This window comes from Tamandua tetradactyla, chromosome 3 (genome assembly GCF_023851605.1).
Source record: "Tamandua tetradactyla isolate mTamTet1 chromosome 3, mTamTet1.pri, whole genome shotgun sequence".
Classification (NCBI taxonomy): Eukaryota; Metazoa; Chordata; class Mammalia; order Pilosa; family Myrmecophagidae; genus Tamandua; species Tamandua tetradactyla.
The window spans coordinates 176,989,962-177,010,989 of NC_135329.1; the positions used below are offsets into that span (position 1 = coordinate 176,989,962).

At 34.4% G+C, this 21,028-nt stretch overlaps 1 protein-coding gene and 2 non-coding genes across 7 annotated transcripts in view; all 3 read left to right on the plus strand.

Moving 5' to 3' along the window:
* The window catches only part of NOP58 (NOP58 ribonucleoprotein), a 43,130-nt gene extending 24,162 nt beyond the window's left edge, over window positions 1–18,968 (plus strand). For all 5 annotated transcript variants that reach the window (XM_077154732.1, XM_077154733.1, XM_077154734.1 and 2 more), the window contains 11 exons: window positions 340–476; window positions 3,134–3,198; window positions 3,602–3,736; window positions 4,606–4,751; window positions 5,391–5,517; window positions 8,304–8,467; window positions 9,795–9,929; window positions 11,298–11,359; window positions 13,104–13,234; window positions 18,161–18,312; window positions 18,745–18,968. In XM_077154732.1, coding sequence (XP_077010847.1) covers window positions 340–476; window positions 3,134–3,198; window positions 3,602–3,736; window positions 4,606–4,751; window positions 5,391–5,517; window positions 8,304–8,467; window positions 9,795–9,929; window positions 11,298–11,359; window positions 13,104–13,234; window positions 18,161–18,312; window positions 18,745–18,795 — 1,305 coding nt within the window. In that variant the 3' untranslated portion in view covers window positions 18,796–18,968. The remainder of the gene's footprint in view (window positions 1–339; window positions 477–3,133; window positions 3,199–3,601; window positions 3,737–4,605; window positions 4,752–5,390; window positions 5,518–8,303; window positions 8,468–9,794; window positions 9,930–11,297; window positions 11,360–13,103; window positions 13,235–18,160; window positions 18,313–18,744) is intronic.
* LOC143678597 (small nucleolar RNA SNORD11B) lies at window positions 4,795–4,882 on the plus strand. Its single transcript, XR_013173377.1, has one exon. It is a non-coding gene; the product is annotated as a small nucleolar RNA SNORD11B (small nucleolar RNA).
* Window positions 5,664–5,746, plus strand: LOC143678596 (small nucleolar RNA SNORD11). Its single transcript, XR_013173376.1, has one exon. It is a non-coding gene; the product is annotated as a small nucleolar RNA SNORD11 (small nucleolar RNA).
* Window positions 18,969–21,028: the final 2,060 nt, after the last annotated feature.

Below are 21,028 nucleotides of genomic sequence, written 5' to 3' on the forward strand. Positions count from 1 at the left end.
TGTGTATGTGTAACTTTTTTAGTTTCAAAAAGAAATATAATAGTATAAATATTTTAAAAAATCCCCTTAAGCCAACAAACAAGAATGAAAGTATTCTTTTTCATCCTTTCATGGCTTTTGATTAATATAGCCAAACTGCCTTCCAAGAACTTATACCCATTTCACCTTCCACCAACAATATATACAGATGTTCTTTCCACAAATACAACTAAAAACTGTAAACCATTGATCAAACTGAGAAATGTGTATATTTAGATCAGTGCTGTTTTAATACTTAAGAAATAGTTTGGGGGAAGCGTTCATTTTCTTTATTTAATACAAATGTTCTTGTTCTTACAGGAAAAGCTGAATCTCAGTTGCATCCATAGCCCTGTTGTTAATGAACTTATGAGAGGAATCCGTTCACAGATGGATGGATTGATCCCTGGGGTAGAACCACGTGAAATGGCAGCTATGTGTCTTGGATTGGCCCATAGGTGAGATTTGCTGAAAAGTAAAATCAACTTATTTTTATTTAATAAACACTTACATAGTACTGTTCTAAACAAATTGCAAATAGTAATTTAATCTTCATAATAACCTTGGGAGTCAGGTGTTGAAATTGCCCTCATTTTACGTATAAGGAAAGTGATACCCAAGGTCAAAACGACTGGTAAATAGTGAAGCCAGGATTTGAATCCAGGCAGTCTGGCTCCAATGCCTTGGCTCTACCCCTCCTCGTAGGAATTCTCAACTCCTCTTACATTGGATCCCCACATATCCTGGACTTTCTCTTTTCTGTGCCAAGTCATTTCCCCCTCCTTCATCTACCTGCCAGCTCCCAATCTTATCTGTTATGTTTTCCTCTTCTGTTTTGTGTAAAAGAGATTCTTTTACTCTGATTTTTATTGAGATTTTAGAAAGAGACTAAGAAGAATACATTACCCTACCATGTTTAATGAGAGGTGCTCTGAAACAGCCGTGTTTTTTTTGCTGTACTGTGATAGTGGCATTCCTGAAAAATGTAGTGTTCTGTGAAATTGTACATTAAAAAAACAGGAGAAAAAAAATAAGATTAAAGGTAGGCTACTTAAAATCTGTACAACTTTGTAACCAGAACACTATCAAAACCAACAAATTAATATACGTTTTAACATACTAAAGGCGTGTGAAAAAGGGTGTGTACCTTTAACCAAAAGAAAGGTGACATACTTTGAAAGGGTTAAAACTGATGAATAAAGTGTACAAAGATTGAGAAGACCCTTGCAATAAATATTTCTAAGAGAAAACAGCTAAAACTGAGTCAGAATCTGAATGTGTGATTAAATGGCATTGCTTGCAGCAGTGGTTTTCAACCAAGGGCAGTTTGTTCCCTAGGGGACTTTTGGCAACATCTGGAGATATTTTTGGTTATCACAAGTCAGAGGGCATGCTACTAATATCTAATGAGTAGATCCCAGGGACACTACTAAAATAAACATCCTACAATGTACAGGATAATTCCCTACAAAAAAGAATTATTAGATCTGAATTATCAATAGTTGAAAGGTTAAGAATCCTTCATATATAGTAGTATTCCTCCACGGCATTCCATTTTTCAGTTGCAGAGTTCTGCGTTTCTTTTTTTTTCTTTTTACTTTGTTCATGTGGTAATCTATTTATTCAGGATTCTTAGCTTGTTGGGAGTATAAACACGAGATGGCTTTATTGCTGGCAGCATCTGCTCCCAACTATTACTGTTGAATTCCCGTTTCCCACAGGTAGACGGATATCAGTGATCAGACTGGCAAGATTGAATCATTTCCTAAATTTTTGGTCTGTGTTTCTTACTTACTGGTATATGGCATTAATATGCTGCAAAAAAAAATCACATTATGAGCCAATATGACCTCGTACTGTACTGACATCATTATCCTATTAATCATTTATGTATCAACAGGTTCATGTTACAGAAATACAGATTAGGTTTTTTGTTTATTTTGTTTTGTTTTGGCATGGACAGGCACCAGGAATCCAACCTGGGTCCCTGGCATGGCAGGCAAGAATTCTGCCACTGAGTCACCATTGCATCACCCTACAGATTAGGGGGGTTTTGTTTTTATTTTTGTTTTGCATGGGCAGGTACTGGGAATCAAACCCAGGTCTCCGGCATGGCAGGCAAGAACTCTCCTGAGCCATTGTGGTATACCCCAGATGAGGTTTTAAGCAGAATTAAAAATATATATTTTTTTATTGTAAACAACAAAATACAAACGTTCTTGACATGGTTATAATCAGTGGCTCACAGTATCATCACATAGTTGTGTATTCATCACCATGATCATCTTTTTTTTTTTTTTTGAACATTTGCATCTCTCCAGCAAAAGAAGGAAAAAAGAAAAAACCCATACATGCCATATCTCTTACTCCTCCCTCTCATTGACCATCAGTATTTCAGTCTACTCAATTTATTTTAACCTTTGTTCCTCCTAATATTTATTTCTTGTCCACATTTTTTACTCATCTGTTCATACCATAGATAAAAAGAGCATCAGACACAAGGTTTTCACAATCACACAGTCACATTGCAAAAGATATATCATTGTACAGTCATCTTCAAACAAACATGGCTACTGGAACACAGCTCTACAGTTTCAGGTACTTCCCTCTAGCCACTCTAATACACCATAAACTTTTTGGAGATATTTATATAATGCATAACAGTAACCTCCAGGATAACCTCTCGACTCTTGTTTGGAATCTCTCAATCACCAACACTTTCATCTCGTTTTTCTCTTTTGGTTGAGAAGGTTTTCTCAATCCCTTGATGCCAAGTCCCAGCTCATCCTATGATTTCTATCCCACATTGCCAGGGAGGTTTATACCCCTGGATGTCATATCCCACGTAGTGGGAGAGGGCAGTGAGTTTACTTGCCATGTAGGCTGAGAAGGAGGCCACATCTGAGCAACAAAAGGATTTTGTTTTAAAATGTGTTCTTTGATCTTGCAAAGTATATTGCTGTTCAGCTGATTTTCCTGTTTCCTATGTTTTAGAAAAAATAAAACAATGCAGTTCTGAAGAGGTGGATTTGTGCTAAAAAGTAATATGAAAGACATTAACATAAATACATTTCCTGGGTGCAACAGTCTTACAGATTGTTTCTCTCCTCCACAGTCTTTCTAGATATCGGTTGAAATTTAGTGCTGATAAAGTGGACACAATGATTGTTCAGGCAATTTGTAAGTATAGTACATGTGATGTCTAACCTGTTTCTATATTCCTAATTTTTTCCCATACTTTTGAAAGTTGTATCTTTTATGGTTCTATCTGTTGAAAAAGAAATCAGCGAGAACTTTAGTAAGTAAATTAGATGAATGAGAAAATGCAGAATAGAAAAAGTAAAAATTACCCCTAATTTTGACTAAATGGAGACCATGTGAATCACAGTATTTAATATTAATAAACTGATCATTTTTTCCTATGAAAAATGTTAAAGTATATGTGTATAGTTTTGTATTCTCACCCTTCACTCCTGCAAACTTGGCTTGTGTCATTAAACATTTTTTGAAAGCATAAAAGTCTTAACCATTTTCACTTTAAAAAATCCAAGTTTTATTTTCTTTTTATTTTCTTTGACTTCAGCCTTGTTAGACGATTTGGACAAAGAGCTAAACAACTACATTATGCGGTGTAGAGAATGGTATGGCTGGCATTTTCCTGAACTAGGAAAAATAATTTCAGATAATTTGACATACTGCAAGTGTTTGCAGAAAGTTGGTGAGTAACTCGTTTCTCCTTTAAGGCATTTAAAATAACTGAATTTATTTGCATCCCAAGATATCAGTTATAGTAAAAAAAAATTTCTGTTGTGTGACTCGGTATGGTTAAATTAGTGGATTCCATTTGTTTATACTAACCTCCTACATCAGAATTTTTAGGGAGTGGAGTCAGGAATATGTATTTAACAAGCTCTGCAGGGCTTTGTGGTTTATAAGCTTGGGCAGCATAGCCATTAATACCTATTAAATTTCAGAAACAAGGTGAATTTTAACTTTGTGATGGTCATTTGGCAACAGAGAACATAGCTCTCTAACTTGGATTTTCTTAAAATGGCTTCTCATAGTGAATTGGTCTTGTGGTGAATTTGCCATTAATTGGAATAGCTATAGACTTGGGGGGATATCCTATAATATAATGCTAATAATCTCTAATGTTAGTAGTATTAGTGTTATATTCTACACTAGTAGTGCAGTAGAACTGTTAATAAAAGTACATGAGTATTGTAAATAAACATGGATTACTTGACTTGTTACTAGTGTTACATTATCCTCTTACCACCCTAGAATTCCTAGTCCTGGTTTGTTCATTTCATTATAGCTGTAACTACAAACTTTATTTGCAAATATTGTCAGTTCTGTATCCTTTCCTTTTTCCCAGCTTTTCATGGAAAAATTTTCAGGGAAATTTGTATCTCTAAAACCAAGCCTCGACATAGGTAAAGCTACTAGGTCAGACTTGTTCACTTTTGTTTTGTTTAGGTGCCCTGTTCATTGGCTTTATTTCTGCATCTTCTTTTGACTGTTTGGTGGATTTTGTATAATTTGTTGAAGAGTGATTCTCCCTCCTCCTCTGCAAACATTCTGTAGGTGATAGGAAGAACTATGCCTCTGCCAAACTTTCTGAGTTACTGCCAGAAGATATTGAAGCAGAAGTGAAAGCAGCTGCAGAGATATCTATGGGAACAGAAGTTTCAGAAGAAGATATTTGCAATATTCTGCATCTCTGTACCCAGGTAAATTGATACACATAAAGTAATTGTGGTATAATTAATTTTCTGATGGCAATGATGATAGTTTTTAACTTATTGTTCACCTGATATGCAAATATGAGGGTGTACAGTCACTACCTCATCTGATGCCATCCATCTTGATTTTTATATTTGAGGTGGAAAATATATGCTAAAACCAAAGTTAGAACTACTGTTTTAATGGCATTATCTGAGTAATGAATTAATCAGAATTACATTAAGAAATCAGAGGAGTAGTTTGAGTTGTTTAATTTTGAGTTTTGTGGTGTTTATGGCCTTTAGTTTTTTCTCTGGTTAGGAGATGGGCATATAAGAATCACAAGAGAAGATGATACAAATATCTACCCTTTGGAGTTTAAAAAAGATAATAACATTGACACAGTAATTTCAGGCAGTGTAGTAAGTCGTTTATATTTGTGATGCGGTAAAATCCTCATACTAGCTCTGTGAGTCTAGGTACTTATCTCCGTCTTACAGGAAATTGTGATTAGAGATGGTTAATTCACCCAGGGTTGTACAGCGTCTCTGTGATAATCTATGTTTTTCAGAGTTTAGGCAAATGAGAATTTTGTATTCTTACCTGATCAAGTATTTATGGTTTATTTATTTTGTTCCTTATACTAGGTGATTGAAATCTCAGAATATAGAACCCAGCTCTATGAGTATCTCCAAAATCGAATGATGGCCATTGCACCCAATGTTACAGTCATGGTTGGAGAATTAGTTGGAGCCCGGCTTATTGCTCATGCAGGTGATGATTTTTAATAATTTGCAAACAGGGTCTTAAAAGGTCAGAAGTTTCTAGTTAGGACTTTTTTTTCTTTAAACTACATTTATTAAAGAAATACTAAGTAATAAAAAGAGATACATGGTATATGGGTGAGGACTAAGGACTGAGTGTTCAATGATGACTTTTACTTGATGCCTGACTTCCTGTTGGATAATGAAGGCATCTTTAGTCACTACCTCTTCTGAGACACTTCTGGTTCATAGTCATGTTTGTTATGGTTGATTAAAACAATCAGATAAATGCAATAGGAAGAAATCAGTTAACATGTTACTATAAACTCATTAGGTTAAGATTGAATAGTTTTAAGAAATTGCTACAGGTGATGTATACCCTTAATTAAGAATCTCAATTTCACTATTAAGTCTGCTTTTTTCATATGTTTGACTTTCAGAAATATTTCAGGTTAACAGATTTATAATAAACTTAATACTTGTGTATAATGATAATGTAAATATGGTATGGTATAGTGTAAATGCTGTATAATTGAATAGCTGAAAATGTGGTGAAGTTCATTATTTTATATCACTGAAGTCGTTGTAACTCATCAGAGAAGAGTATCATGTATATCAAAGTTATATTTTTGGGAACTAAGTTTTTGTTGTTGCTTTTATATTTTTATTGCTATGTTATCACACACCATACAGTTCATCGAGAGTGTACAGTCAGTGGCTCCCAGTATCATCACATTGTTGTGCACATCCATTGCCTGGTCATTCTTAGAACATTTGCATCACTCCAGAAAAAGAAACATAAAGAAAAAACTCATACATCCCATACATACCCTTTACCCCTCTCTCCCACTGACCACCAGTATTGCAGTCAATCCAATCTTTTCCTACTCCTCATCTCCCCTTTTATTTACTTATTTTTTGTCCTTATTTTTTTACTCATCTGTCCATACCCTGGATAAAGGGAGCATCAGCCACAAAGTTTTCACAATCACATGGTCACCATTGTAAAAACTCTTATAATTATACAATCGACTTCAGAAATCAAGGCTACTGGAAATACAGTTCGACAGTTTCAGCCACTTCAGTACACTATAAACTAAAAAGGAATATCTGAGGCGGGCAATGGTGGCACTGTGACAGAGTTCTCACCTGCCATGCCAGAGACCCAGGTTCGATTCCCAGTACCTGCCCATGCGGGGGGAAAAAAAAAGGATATCTGTATAATGCATAAGATTAACCTCTAGATAACCTCTTGACTCTGTTTGAAATCTCTCAGCCACTGAAATGTTATCTTGTCTAATTTCACTCTTCCCCCTTTGGTCAAGAAGTCTTTCTTAATCCCATGATACTGGGTCCCAGCAAATTCTGGGAGTTCTGTCCCATCTTCCAGGAAAATTTAGGCCACTGGAGTCATGACCTATGTAGCAGAGAGAGCAGTGAGTTCATCTGTGGAGTTGGCTGAGAGAGGCTGCATCTGAGCAACAGAAGAGGTTCTCTGAGGGCGATTTTTAGCTTAATTATAAGTAGGCTTAGCTTCTCCTTTGCAGAAATAAGTTTCGTTGTGGCAAACCTCAAGATCAAGGGCTCAGCCTGTTGAATTGGTTATCCCCACTGCTTTTGAGAGTATCAGGAATTCCCCGCATGGGGAAATTTAATATTTCTTCCCTTCTTCCTAGTCCTCCAAGGGGACCTTGCAAATATTTATATATTCTCTGCCGAAATTACTCTGAGATGTATCGGGGCATCACACTAACCTGTACAAACCAGCAGATCTCATTCCCTATTCAAGATTGCATGTAATTATGGTGTTTGAATAAACTGACCATACAAGTTAAATTAGATCATTTATGTGCTACCAAAAATATAAATTTTACACCAAATGAACATCTCTTCCTTGGCCTTACACAGAAGTTGAAGTTTTAAAATAGACTCTATCATCCCTTACCCTATACTCTGATTTATGTTAGTTCTATCCAGATCAGCTTACTTCACATCTTCAGTCAATTTCTGATCATTTTTTCAACCTTTTTAGCAGTTGCTGTATGGAGTAATGCTGACTTTCATAGCTTTAGAGCTGAGTATCAGGAGTGGAAACTTAATCACTAAAATCTTTAAATAGTAGGATAACTCTTTTAGATGTATCCATAATCAGACAAATATTTCACTGAAGTACACTTAGCTACAAGGTCATTATCATTTGGGCTGATTTCATTGTCTTCACCAAACTTTCGTAGATGTAGTAAAACTTGTAGCAGTAAAATAGTAGGGATTAACAAAAGTTTGTTGCAGTAGCTTGATACCTAGTTTTAGGCATATCTTCTTTGTCATCCATGTCTTGAAGCAATAGGGATAAATAAAGTATGAATAACTTACATAACTTTTCTACTACTGAGATGTCCTACTAAGTTTTTGTTTATTTGTTTATTTTTAGTTTGTTTATTTATTTATTTTGCATGGGCAGGCACTGGGAATCGAACCCAGGTCTCCAGCATGGCAGGCAAGAATTCTGCCACTGACCCACAGTCACAACGCCCTCAATTTATTTTTATATTTCTTGTTTAAAGCACTAGAATATTGGTAGACTTACAAAATCTCAGAAAATGAGATTAAACTTGTGTGTGTGTATGAATATATGCTTATATGTTTATATCATTCCTATGGTATACTAATGGAATGCAGAATAATAATAAGCCTTACCTTCCAATTTGTCATAGGAATTCATCACAGCTGTTTAATACATGGAACTTTCAAATACTTGGAAATGCATTTTTATAACTACTTTTTTGCTTTTGTTAGGTTCTCTTTTGAATTTGGCCAAGCATGCAGCTTCTACAGTTCAGATTCTTGGAGCAGAAAAGGCACTCTTCAGAGCCCTCAAGTCTAGACGGGATACCCCTAAGTATGGTCTCATTTATCATGCATCACTTGTAGGGCAGACAAGTCCCAAACACAAAGGAAAGGTGAGTTAAAATTGTTTTCCCACGGTAGGGTTTTTTTTCCCCCAAACAACCCATTTTCCTCCAGATCTGTATTATGAACTAACCTTTCTTGTTGTTCCTTTTTTCATTAAATGAAGAATAGTGAATTATTTAATGTAAATAGGAAGCTCTTGTGTGTACTGAAAGAAAAGGTAAAAAATCGTGATTGGCCCTGTTAAAGCCATTTTTTTTTGCTGATTTAAAGTTTATGTAAATTCTGAGATGACTTATTGGGGGCGAATATACATGTAGAATTGAAAGCTGCATAATGTGAAAATCATCAGTAAACCCTCAAATGCATTTTAGGACATGGATATCAATATTTGCCAATGACTAGTATTAATAATTGCTTTTGTTTTTCTGGGATTTACTTGGTGAGGGGTGGAGGGGTAGCACACAAAGTATTTTGCTTGGGTAGGAAAAAAAAACAATTCAACATCAACATTTAATAAATTTTGTAGAGTAATAGTGCATGAACCATGCTTAACATTTTAACGGAATCCTTTTAATAACCCTATGAAATCTAGGTGTCTGTTTTACAGATGAGAAAACTAAGGCTTAAAGTACTTCAAATCTTTTTGTTGGATGCCTAGTTGATAAAATTAACTAAAATTTAACAAATTTAGGGCCAGCATATTAGAAGAAGTGAGGAGATCAATAAAACAAAATACTAACTGGCTTGGGAAAGGATCCACAAATATTTGCTAAGCTTTTGGGGAATAGGGACTATACTGTTCTGTGATGACTTGAAGAGGTAGAACTAGAGTCACTAAGTAGAAACTAAATAAAGACAGTGGAAGAAATAGTTTTGAATATGAAATAAAAAAATATATAGTTTTGTTTTTTTCTTTCTCTAGTTTGAGGTTCAAATTTTTACTTTTTTTTTTTTTTGACATGCGCATGCTCCAAGAATTGAACCCAGGTCTCCGGCACAGGAGGGTAGAATTCTGCCACTGAGCCACCGGTGCATTGCTCAGTCTTTTACTTTTAATCATGAAATTTAAAAGCTATTATCTATCTCATGCACATTTGGAAAGATTTTCCTTAGTTGTATCTTTTTAGCCACCAAAGTGATGGAGATGATATATTATCCAATTGGCCATTACATTACGGAAAAGATTCAAGTATAAGATGCGTGGCTGAAGTATGATTCGTAATGCTTTTGTTGTTCTTGATTTTTAAAATATCTTAGAATGAATGGTGGTGTGATCATTTGCTGTAATTCTGTAATGAAAAATTATTGGGAGGATTTTTATATCGAATTAGAATATAGTTTGGAAATCCTGTTAATTTCATGGTCTCTTACTAGATTTCTCGAATGCTGGCAGCCAAAACTGTTTTGGCTATCCGTTATGATGCTTTTGGTGAGGACTCTAGTTCTGCAATGGGAGTTGAGAACAGAGCCAAATTAGAGGCCAGGTTGAGGACCTTAGAAGATAGAGGGGTAAGAACCACATCCTGCCTGTTTGTGTATCTTTATAATGTAAAAATAAGTTTATTCTTATAATTTATTTAGTTTTTAAAAATTACTGCGATACTATTGCCTGTCTTATTTTTTTCTAACTGAAAAAAATATTAGAATTCTGTGATTTAGATATTTTTATTATTATTTTAAAAGTTTTATTCACATACCATATAATCCATCCGAAGTATAAAATTAATAGCTCCTGGTATAATTACATAGCTATGCATTAACCACTATAATCTATATGAGAACATTCCCATTTCTTCTGGAAGAGAAGAAAAAGAAAAAAATACCATATATCTCTTATATCCTCCTATTACTGACATTTAGCTTTGGTTATAGTGTCTTTGTTACAGTTCATGAAAGGATATTGCAGTGGTTCTACTAACTATAGACCTTAGTTTCATTAATTGTATTTTTTCCCGTGTACCACCCTATTATTAACACCTTGTAATAATGACATACATTTGTTCTAGTTCATGTAAAAATCTTATGTTTGTACAATTAGCTATGTCATTGTTTGCTCTATGTTTCACTAAGTTATACTGTCCCTGTTTTTATCCTCTAGTTTTCTGGTGACCCTAACCTTTCTTTTTCAACCATATACACGCTCAGCTTTGTTCCTTTTACGTACGATGTTGTGCTATCATCGCACACTTTGGCTATTCATTTATGAACCTTTGCAATCAACTTTATTAAACATTTGCACTCCTTAGGCATCAAATGCCCAATCTCTCCTCTCCTTCTATCTCCTGATAACCTATGCTCTCAAATTTAAACATTAATTTGTTTATTTGGGGGGAGGGGGCAGGGAAACAAACCTGGGTCTCCTGCATGTAGGCAAGCATTCTGTCACTGAATCACCTGTACACCTTTCACATTTAAAACTGACAAAAATAGTAATTGATATTTTAGTTTGTATAAGCTACGTAGGATTGTAGTATACACCCAGATAAGTTGCTTTTTCGGTTTATAGATATTAATAATCTTGTTTCATCACTCCATTTCCCCATTTTAGTTCCATTTAGTGTCATTCCTAATAAGCTATGGTAGTTTTAGGTGCTGATTTACTTCAACTGCTAAACAGTTTTATATTATGATACATTTTATTGTGTTTGGTGTATTCCTTCTGTGCCTGTTAATATTTTCTTGTGTATTTACCAAAAATTAATATGTTGAACAGTATTTGCCATACATATATACTATTCCAAGTAAGCAAGAAGAAGATTCTCAGGTATTGCTTGCTGAACTATATATATTACATATTTCTTAACTATATTTTCTTGCCTATTAGACTATATTAAAAATAACATGGCTTAGAATTTTATTAGTAATTTTTCTTCTTAGATAAGGAAAATAAGTGGAACAGGAAAAGCATTAGCAAAAACAGAAAAGTATGAACATAAAAGGTGAGTAACATTTGGGGGAAGAAGAGAAAACTTATTGTACTCAATTAAATGCTAATTATTGACAACAGTTTTTTATTATAAACAACTGCCACCGTATCCTCCTGATTTTTTTCTTTGTCATTTACGGTTTTCTAGATTCGCTTCTAGTTTTTAATCATACCTATTTTTACATTGTTGTAATGAGTACATATAGCATAATATGTTTGGCTGTTTTCCCTGTTAATATTTAACTTACTCATTTCCAGATTTTATGGTAAATGTTTGTCATTCAGAGTCCTTATACTATGCCATTTATCCAGAAAAAAGTCTTTGTGGGTAATCCAGAATCAAACCTATAAAAAAGAGTCAAAAGACTAAAGACGGGTCTAAATATGGCTATTAGTACTATATAGTATTCAAACCTCACCATCAAATTGATAAAAGATTTGAATGTGGGTGAGTGGTTTGATTATTATCTGAGGTAATACTGGTATACGTGTATACTGGTGAAATAGTGATAAGAGGTGCATTCTGGAATATACACTATTCGTGAATATTACACTGTTCGTGAAATATTACGCTGTTCATGAAAGTAAAATGTGGTACACCTTTTCTGGGAATCAGTTTGACATTGAACTGAGAGCCTTAAAAATGTGCCTAGTTTCGTGCCTAGAACCCACGAAATTCTCCTTTTAGGACTCCTGTAGTATTATGATATAATTAGAAATTTAAGCACAGATTTAGGTAGAAAGGAATTCTGTGTATTCATTATTAATCCTTTAAGAATTTTAATAGTAAAATCTTATGCTATTAAAGGGTAGGGTGTATAAAGCAATGTACATTAACATCCCAACTATAAATATATATTCACATACATTATATTTTTAAAATATGCATGTTTAGAACAATTATTTTACTGTTTTAAAGAAAGAAAATAATTATGTGCACTTATGGGCATTAACATTTTCTTTTTTATATTGTGAATTTTCCAAGTGTTCTACAGGATCATTTTTTGTATGTGATTTTAAAAGTCTTTAATTTGGTATGTTTATTTGATGAACATGGGTCTTCTTAAAATTGTAAATGTTTAAACCTTTAAAAAGTAAAACAGCCATACATCTACATGTTCACTTAAAAATAGAGCATTACTTGGCTTGTTTTGAAATACTCTTGCATGTTCCTGTTAGTCTTATTATTTTAAATACAAAATGCTTGAAAGCACTAATTAGAATTAGTTCACATTTTAGGCACTACGTATTTCCTTTTTTGTTTTCCTGCCAGGTTAAAACAAAAGTAGACCTTTGGTTTTAGGGAATTGCCATTCTTCTGTATCTCCTTTTATTCCTCTCCCTTTGAGGATCTTGTAATAAATTCCTTTGTATAAACATTTTCATTTGTTTTCATTTAATTACCGAATGTTCTAAAACCTGAATTGGCTGCATATTACTTTCTAGTATAAGCAGATGGTGAAAAGACATTTTCTCCATTCAGTTTTCCCCTATGTTGATTGAATATTTTTCTATACCATTGTAACTGCACAGGTTGGTAAATCAGAATTCATTTAGCTTACAACTTCTCAAGTTATTGGCCTACTTGGAAAACATTAGTATCTTTATATTTTAGAAACTGTTAGTCTTCCTAAACTGGCCCAAAGCAACTAAAATGAAACAATTTCATGTGCTTATATGATATTGCCTAATGGCATTTTCTTTATATCTCCTTTGAGATTGTTTATGGAGATTTTCTAAAAATCTGGCTCTTACAGTGAAGTGAAAACTTATGACCCTTCTGGTGACTCTACACTGCCAACCTGTTCTAAAAAACGCAAGATAGAACAAGTAGATAAAGACGAAACTACTGAAAAGAAGGCAAAGAAAGCCAAGATTAAGATCAAAGGTTGGTTTGCATTTTTTATGTCATTTGTACTCTTATTCCTTAAGAACCACAGTCTTAGAGAAATACCTGCCATTGCACATTATTGTGAAACAACCCATATTGAGAGCTAATGGTGTTTTAATAAGCTATCGTGTTCTATGTAATAGTTAGATTATTGTTAAATTTATTATATTTCACAGAGGAGTGTGAAGTATTTCTTTGTGTTTGAAATTAGTATTATAGTAACTATACCAAAACTTTGCTACTTTACTACCACATGAATATAAAAATTAGAATAGAAGAAAAAGGATATGAGGTTTTGGTTTCTAAACTGTTTGCTGAAAATTGTCGTGTAGTTAAGAATGAGTGTCGGATTAGTGCAGCAATGGTTTTCTTCATTGTTTCTCTTACATGGAGTTGACTAGAAGAGTGTAACATACTGGGTATCCTGCCACCATGGTCATAATAGTTAATAGATGTTCAACAGTGAACCAGGCTGCCTTGCAAATCTTCATCTGTTTATTGAGTGCCTGCCAACTAACTAGTCTAGCAAGTATCTAAATAGCTTAGAGGTCAAAAGTGTGCTACTTTTAATGAACATGACCTACTACTACTGTCCGTCTGCCATTTACTCAGAACATGAATGAGTTCTTTAACTTCTCTGCTTCTATTTCCTTTTTAAAAAGTAAGGAAGTTATTAAACCTACCTCTGAATATTATAAAGATTCAATGAAATGATATAAAAATAAGCAAAAAAATAAAAAATAAGCACAGTATCTGGCATGTTAACTGAGCTAGCCTTCAAGTATTAGCTGTATATAGCATCAATACGACCATAATTAGAGCTACTAAGAAATGTTGAATGCCCTAATTCTAAGGGGAGAGTGTCAGGGAAGCTTTCCTAAGGAAGTAATATTTAAGCTAAGACCTAAAGAATAAGTAAGAGTGAGATCCGGATGCATACCTGGTATATTATTACTCAGTTAAAAGGGGGAATGAAGTTCAGATGCATGGTGAGTGAAACAAACCAGAAACAAAAAAGACAAGTATTGTATTATTTTGCAAGTTAAAAAAAAAAAAGCTTAGGGAGGTTGGGGGGTGGGCATGCGGTTGGTAAACCAAGAACCGATCAGAGACCATATAAGGAAGTGAAAGGAGATCTTTTGCCACCATGAGAGCTAAAAGGAAAGTAGTGTAAGATGATACGTGAGGTTTACAAAAGGAAATAAGTCATAGGAAGGCATTAACCAGTTTGAGCAAGGGTGGATACATGAATACAGGCACAGGTGGCAATGGCTTGGATTATTTTAAAAAATGGCTTTGTGTCTAAATCCTTAGCACTTGGTTCTTGATAGTAGGATAAGTGGAACAGTATTGCTATATTTCCTTTTACTTTTTAGTTTAATGACTATTAATGTGGGTCTTGGAATACAGTAATAAACAAATTAATCATAGTTTGACCCTGCCCTCTGAATCTTACTCTCTAGTACTGTGTGTCTGTGTCTGTGTAAGTTAATGTGGCTTGAGAAAGATAATAATGTTAACACTTTTGATTAGTCTACTCTTTAAATTCATGATCAGGAACTTCAGGTGGACCCCTAATACTGCCCAGCAGTCATACTGTAGTGTATTTATACTCCTAGATGACTGTATCATTGTTTTTCCTCTCTTAACTAGCACTTTATACTTTACTTAGCTGATGACTTTCCTTTTTGTTTCATGGAGAAAAGCAGTCTTAATTCCCACAAGCCCAAAGAACTATACACACCTACCTATAGTATGGGTCTCTTTATGCTTCATTTGCTTCTATTAGTATAGATGTAAAGCTGTCAATACTTCACCAAGGCTACCTCTCTACTGATGTACAGGATTACCTTCCATGTCTCCTATTCTAAGATTTGCTTGAGCAGTTTTCCCATTTCTTGCAATATCAGCTTATTTCTAAAATGCTTTTGACATAAGTCTAGAATATAGTGTATTCTCTGTTTAAAAAAGATTTTTCTTAACACCCTTCCAACCACTGCCCTTTTTTCCCCTTCGTTTATAAGAAAAGTCCTTGAAGTGATTGATTTCTAGTTCTTTAGGCTTTAGTTCATTTGTCTTAAATGTCTCCAATTTTTCTCCATTTATTTATCTATCTGTCTTTCTGTCTGTCTATTTATTTATTTATTTATTTATTTATTTTATTTTATTTTTTTTGCATGGGCAGGCACCAGGAATCAAATCCGAGTCTCCGGCATGGCAGGTGAGAACTTTGCCTGCTGAGCCACTGTGGCCCACCCTCCCGTTATTTCTTGAACTGAATATAGATGAACTTTTGCCCTGTCATTCCACTGAAACCTACTCTTTTCATCAGTTACCCCCTACGTTGCTGAAATTAAGGCCTTTATCTTATTTGATCCATTAGGAGCAGTTGAAACACCCAACTCCAAATTTTTATATTCATTTATATAACCAATAAGCTTTTCAGATTCAGTAAATAAACTAAATAGAGATCCCCACCACTCACCATCTTTTTAGCTGCACAATTTTTCCTGTCTCGTAAATGCTTTAACCATCAGCACTGGAGTCATCCTTGACTCCTCTCTCATACTCAATCTATTCTGGCAGCATATCTTGATTCTATTTTTAAAGTATATCCAGAGTCTCACCAATTCTTAGCAATGTTCACCACTACCATTCTTTTTTTTTTTTTTTTGTATGGGCAGGCATCAGGAATTGAACCCAGGTCTCCTGCATGGCAGGCGAGAACTCTACCACTGTACCACTGTCGCCCTTGCCATTCTTAATGTATCATCCACAGTGCAACCCATTAACACTGATCTCTTCTCAATTTTTACTCTCCTTACTCACTGTTCTCCAGCCACATAAGAATATTTACTATTCCTTGAACCTGCCAACACCACCTCATATACCACATCCCTACCCCCCACCCAAAAAAAAACAAAATCTAGCACTTCTGTTTTTATTTTGTCTTCGTGGAATGTTTCATTCCCAGCCTTGCCTAACCATATTGTCTAAAATGTCTACATGAATTGCCTCCCTCCAGCTTACCTTTTCTTGCTTTATTTTATTCTTAGCACCAATTATTGTCTAATATGTATAGTTTCGTTTATTTTATGTCTCCACCCCTACTAAAATACAGATTTTATTAGGATGGCAATTTTTGTTTTGTTTTCTGTTATCCAATGTCACCATTGTCTATGACAGAGCCTAACGTAAAGTAGGTGCAAATAAGTATTTGTTAAATAAATTGGATGTATATTACCGTTTTTCCACGTCTTCTTCATTTTGAAATACAAGGCAGTTATAAAAAATAGTACAGACCACACATAGAGCTCTTACATACCTCTCCCCCCCCACCAGATACCCAGATCCACCAGTTTTAACGTTTTGTCACATTTGCTATATCATTCTATTGATCCATTTTCTGAACACTTTCCTGTAGGTTGTGTACATCATGCTCCTTGAACACAGTACTGCCGTGTACACTTCCTAAGAAAAAGGGATTTCACTTATGTAACCTCCTTGAATACAACTATCAAGTTTAAGAAAGTTAACAATGCCATAAAGCTCACAGTCAATATTCCGGTTTTTTACATAGGTCCCATTAATGTCCAATTGGGCCTTTTCTTCCTCCCTTGCTAGATGCCATCCAGGACCATGTATCACATTTAGTTGTCTCTGTCAATTGTCTCTTTAATTTCTCTCTTTTAAAATTGTGAACATATGTATACATCAAACGCTTTCCCTTATCAATCCTTCACAAGCATACAATTCAGTGAGATTAATCACACTCACACTATTATGGTATCCTCGCCACCTTCCATTACTAAAATCTCCTCATCTCTACAAACAGAAGCTCTACACCCATTATGCATTAACTCCTCATTGACCCTTTCCCCCATCCTTGACAACTTGTACTTGTAGTTTGTGTCTCTGTGAGCTTGCGTATTCTCTTTGTAGTTACCATGGTACTTGCATTTAACATTATAAAATATGTTCCTATACCCCCTTGTTCCCCCCACCTTTATATCGCTCATCACAGATTACATGTTTATGGCTTATGAGTCCAAAACCACTAATTTATCATTATCCTTTATATATTTGCCTTTTAGATCCTATGGGCAGTAAGTAGAATAACAAGCCAAAAATACAGTAGTACAGGCATTTATATTGATCCATAATTTCCTAACCAGAGAGCTTTATTTCTTTATGGGCCTTTGATTTGCTATCTCATCCTTCATCTCAACCTCCAAAACTCACCTTATCATCTCTTGTAGGGCCTGTCTGGTGGTGACAAACTCCTTCCACTTTAGTTTATCTGTTGGTTATTTCTTAATCTCTCCCTCATTTTTGAAAGACAGTTTTGCCAGATACGTGAATCTTTGCTGACAGTTTTTGCTTTCAGGGCTTCAGAAAACTTCATCCCACTGCCTTATTGCCTCTATGGTTTCCAATAAGAAAAAAGTACTTGATCTTATTGGGGCTCCCTTGTATGTGACACATTACTACTCTCCTGTGGCTTTCAGAACTCTATATTTGGCACTTGACAGGTTGATTATAACATGGTATGCACAGTATTGTTCTATTTGAATTTATCCTGTTTGGAGTTCATTGAGCATCTTGGATATGTATGTTCATGTTTTTCATTACATTTAGAAAGTTTTCAGCCATTATTTTTTTGTGTATTTTCTCTGTAGATGGCCTTTATTTTAGTCATATATCTTTATATAGCTATAGGATCATGAAAAAATTCTCTTTGAGCTTCATCCCTATCATATTTATAAATTAGTGGTGTTGGAATAGACATGTCTTGAAGTATTTGTCCAAATGTATAATTAACATTGGGTAGTTGGTCAAAATGACAAAAAAACAAGGCCTTACATTTTTTGCAGAGTTCTCATACAATGTTAATTGCTATACCTTTACACTTTTCCTATTTAGTTGAAGAAGAGGAAGTAGAAGAAGAAGAGGAAGAAGAAATAATAGTGGTAGAAGAGACTTCCGTGAAGAAGAAGAAAAAAAAGGATAAAAAGAAACACATTAAAGAAGAACCACTTTCTGAGGAAGAGCCATGTACCAGCACAGCAGTTCCTGTATGTATATTTTTACATACCAATATGTATTTTACCTGGACAGAGTCTCCATATTTTAATTTACTCTGTATATAATACATTACAAAAAATGAACAGGCATTGCAAAAAATGGTTTTCGTTGAGAGGTAAAAATAAAATATGACTTTTTATATTTATACTTATAAAAGAGCGTTTCCCTAACTCTTAGTACAAAATGGGTTTGCTTTGAAGAAGTGAGAAAATGTAATATGATTTGCTAAAAGATTACTATTGTGGGTGGTTTTAAAATTTTTAGATTATTAAAAAAAATCTTAAATCTGTAATAAAATCTTTTTCTTCCCCAATTTGTCTTGATGGGAAATAAAATAGATTTGTTTTTTAATAAAGGAAGGTTCTTTTACTCATCCATTTAATCACAGCTCTCTCAAAAGCTTTTTTGTTGGTTGTTTTCAGAGTCCAGAAAAAAAGAAGAAGAAGAAAAAAAAGAGAGATAATGAAGATTAATGGAAGAAAACCATAATTGAAACTCACCTGAACATAAAATGCTTAAGATTCAATCAGGATCATCTCTTGCTTTGAAATCTAAATAAGACATTTTATTTGTCTTGACATACTCTGTTAACCTTATGTCATCTTTTCTTAGTCTTTGATATACAAATAAAAATATTTTCTTTGTATTTTAAGGCTGTGATATCTATATTTGAGGTAGAGAATCTTTGGCCCTTTCTATATTTTACTTGGCATCTGTTTTGGTAATTACAAGTGAAAGTGAGGATTGGGAATGGCTAATTTAAAACTTAGCCTTTTGGAAGGCATTGATTAGATGGACCAAGTTATAGATACCTCACTCTGTTGTGTTTCTCTTGCCTTTTTGAGCTGTTTTGTTTTTTTGTTTTTATGCTTTTCCACAATCATTCTACCCCTGTATTTATTTAAATATAGGTTTATTTTATTGTTCATTGTTTTAAATTAGATGAGCAAGACCTTTTAGCATCTCTTCAAAAGATTTTTTATATCCCTGAATTTATTTACTTGTTAGCAAATCTGAAAGGTGCAACAAAATAATTATCTTAATCACGCAGACTCAGATGTTTCTACAGTAATCTAAAATGACTTTAAAAGGAGATACGAAATGATTTTAAAGTAAATAGGGATAAAAGGAAGACAAGATGAAGAAAAAATGTCGATATAGGAGTAAGATATCTTGAGTTTCTGAGAGATGGTGTTTAATATATAAACAGCAGCTGTAAAATTAGCATGGCCACAAGTTTATGTCTTGCCTCTCTCAGTATATGCCATAATATCACGCTAAAGCCCAGTTCATTAAAAAGCATTTGGCTATACAGAATGCTAGAATCGCTATAGTTTTGAATTTCACCCCTGCTTTTCATGTGACCATGGGCAAGTCAGCAGCCCCTCTGAATTTGAGTTCCTCATCTATAATCAGAGATGATGGTCAGCTTTACCTCTCCTGATAATGGTTTGTGGAAAATGAGATGCTACAAATTGTCAAAGATGTAAATAAGTTTCAAATTTAGAATATTTGCTGGCAGTAAATGTGATAAAAATATGGCCACCCCTGTACAAAATCCTGTAATAAAGCTTGTTGTCTTGCTGTCCAGGAGAATGTTGTCATTTTGCATCACCCAATAGTAAATAAAACTATAGTCTCTAGATACCCTGTTTAATTGACATAACAAGTTAGTTTTATTTTTAACAACTTTCAATCATTACACCAGCCAAGGCCCAATACCTTCCTTATATCCTCCCTCAACTCAATTTGATTTTTGATGAGATTTTCCACGTCTGTTTGAACATCCTGAATTTTAACATGTGAAACAATATAAACCTTTGAGGACACCAATCACTAAACTACCTACTTGTTTTAAGTAGTCTTCTGCAAGATTTGGGAAGGCCTAGTTGAATTGTACAGCCCTGACCTTTTCCTGAGTGCTGGAGGGAGAATTGTGCTGCTTGAATGAGTTTTATGGATTTGGTCTGGAATGGAAAGCTCAGATAAATTTTATATACCTTAATTTGATTGGCAAACTTGAAAAAATTATGTAATTGGAAATCTACCTTTTTTTCAGGCTCCTCAGTCTGTTTACAAGGCCTTGGTTAAGCTGTTGCCTGTCCTCCAACCTCAGAACACTATCTGTATGCAGTGCTCTATCCCCAGGACTTGAGGAAAGAAGCTTCCTTTACTACCTATTAACAGCTTACTTCAGTCCATTTGTTGCATCTCTGAGGTCATCTTTAAAGATTTGGTTTAGGCTTATCCTCTATCTCAGCTCTACGACTTAGAATAATATGCAGTAGGCCTTGCTTCTTAAATCTTAATGTGCATAGGAGCTACCTATGGGTCTGGGTAAAAGGCAAGTCTGGGTTAGAACCTAATATTCTGCACTATTATTAGCAAGCTCCTAGGTGATGATGGTCTAAGATCCACACTAAGGGTAGCAAGGTACTAAGGTGAATTACTTAAACTCTTAGAGCCTGTTTGCTTATCTGAAATAGAATTGCTATGATGAGTTAATTTGTGAAGGGCTTTTCAAATGTTAATTTCCTTCTGTCAGTGTTCTTGAACACCCATTCCCCATTTAGATCATCCTTGTTCTTAACCTATCACAAATGATTCCTGGTATAAAACAGGGTCTTAATGTTTGTTTAATGATAAGTGAATGAACCATGGAGGATTTTGTGTGTATTAGAATATATATAATATGTATATCTTATA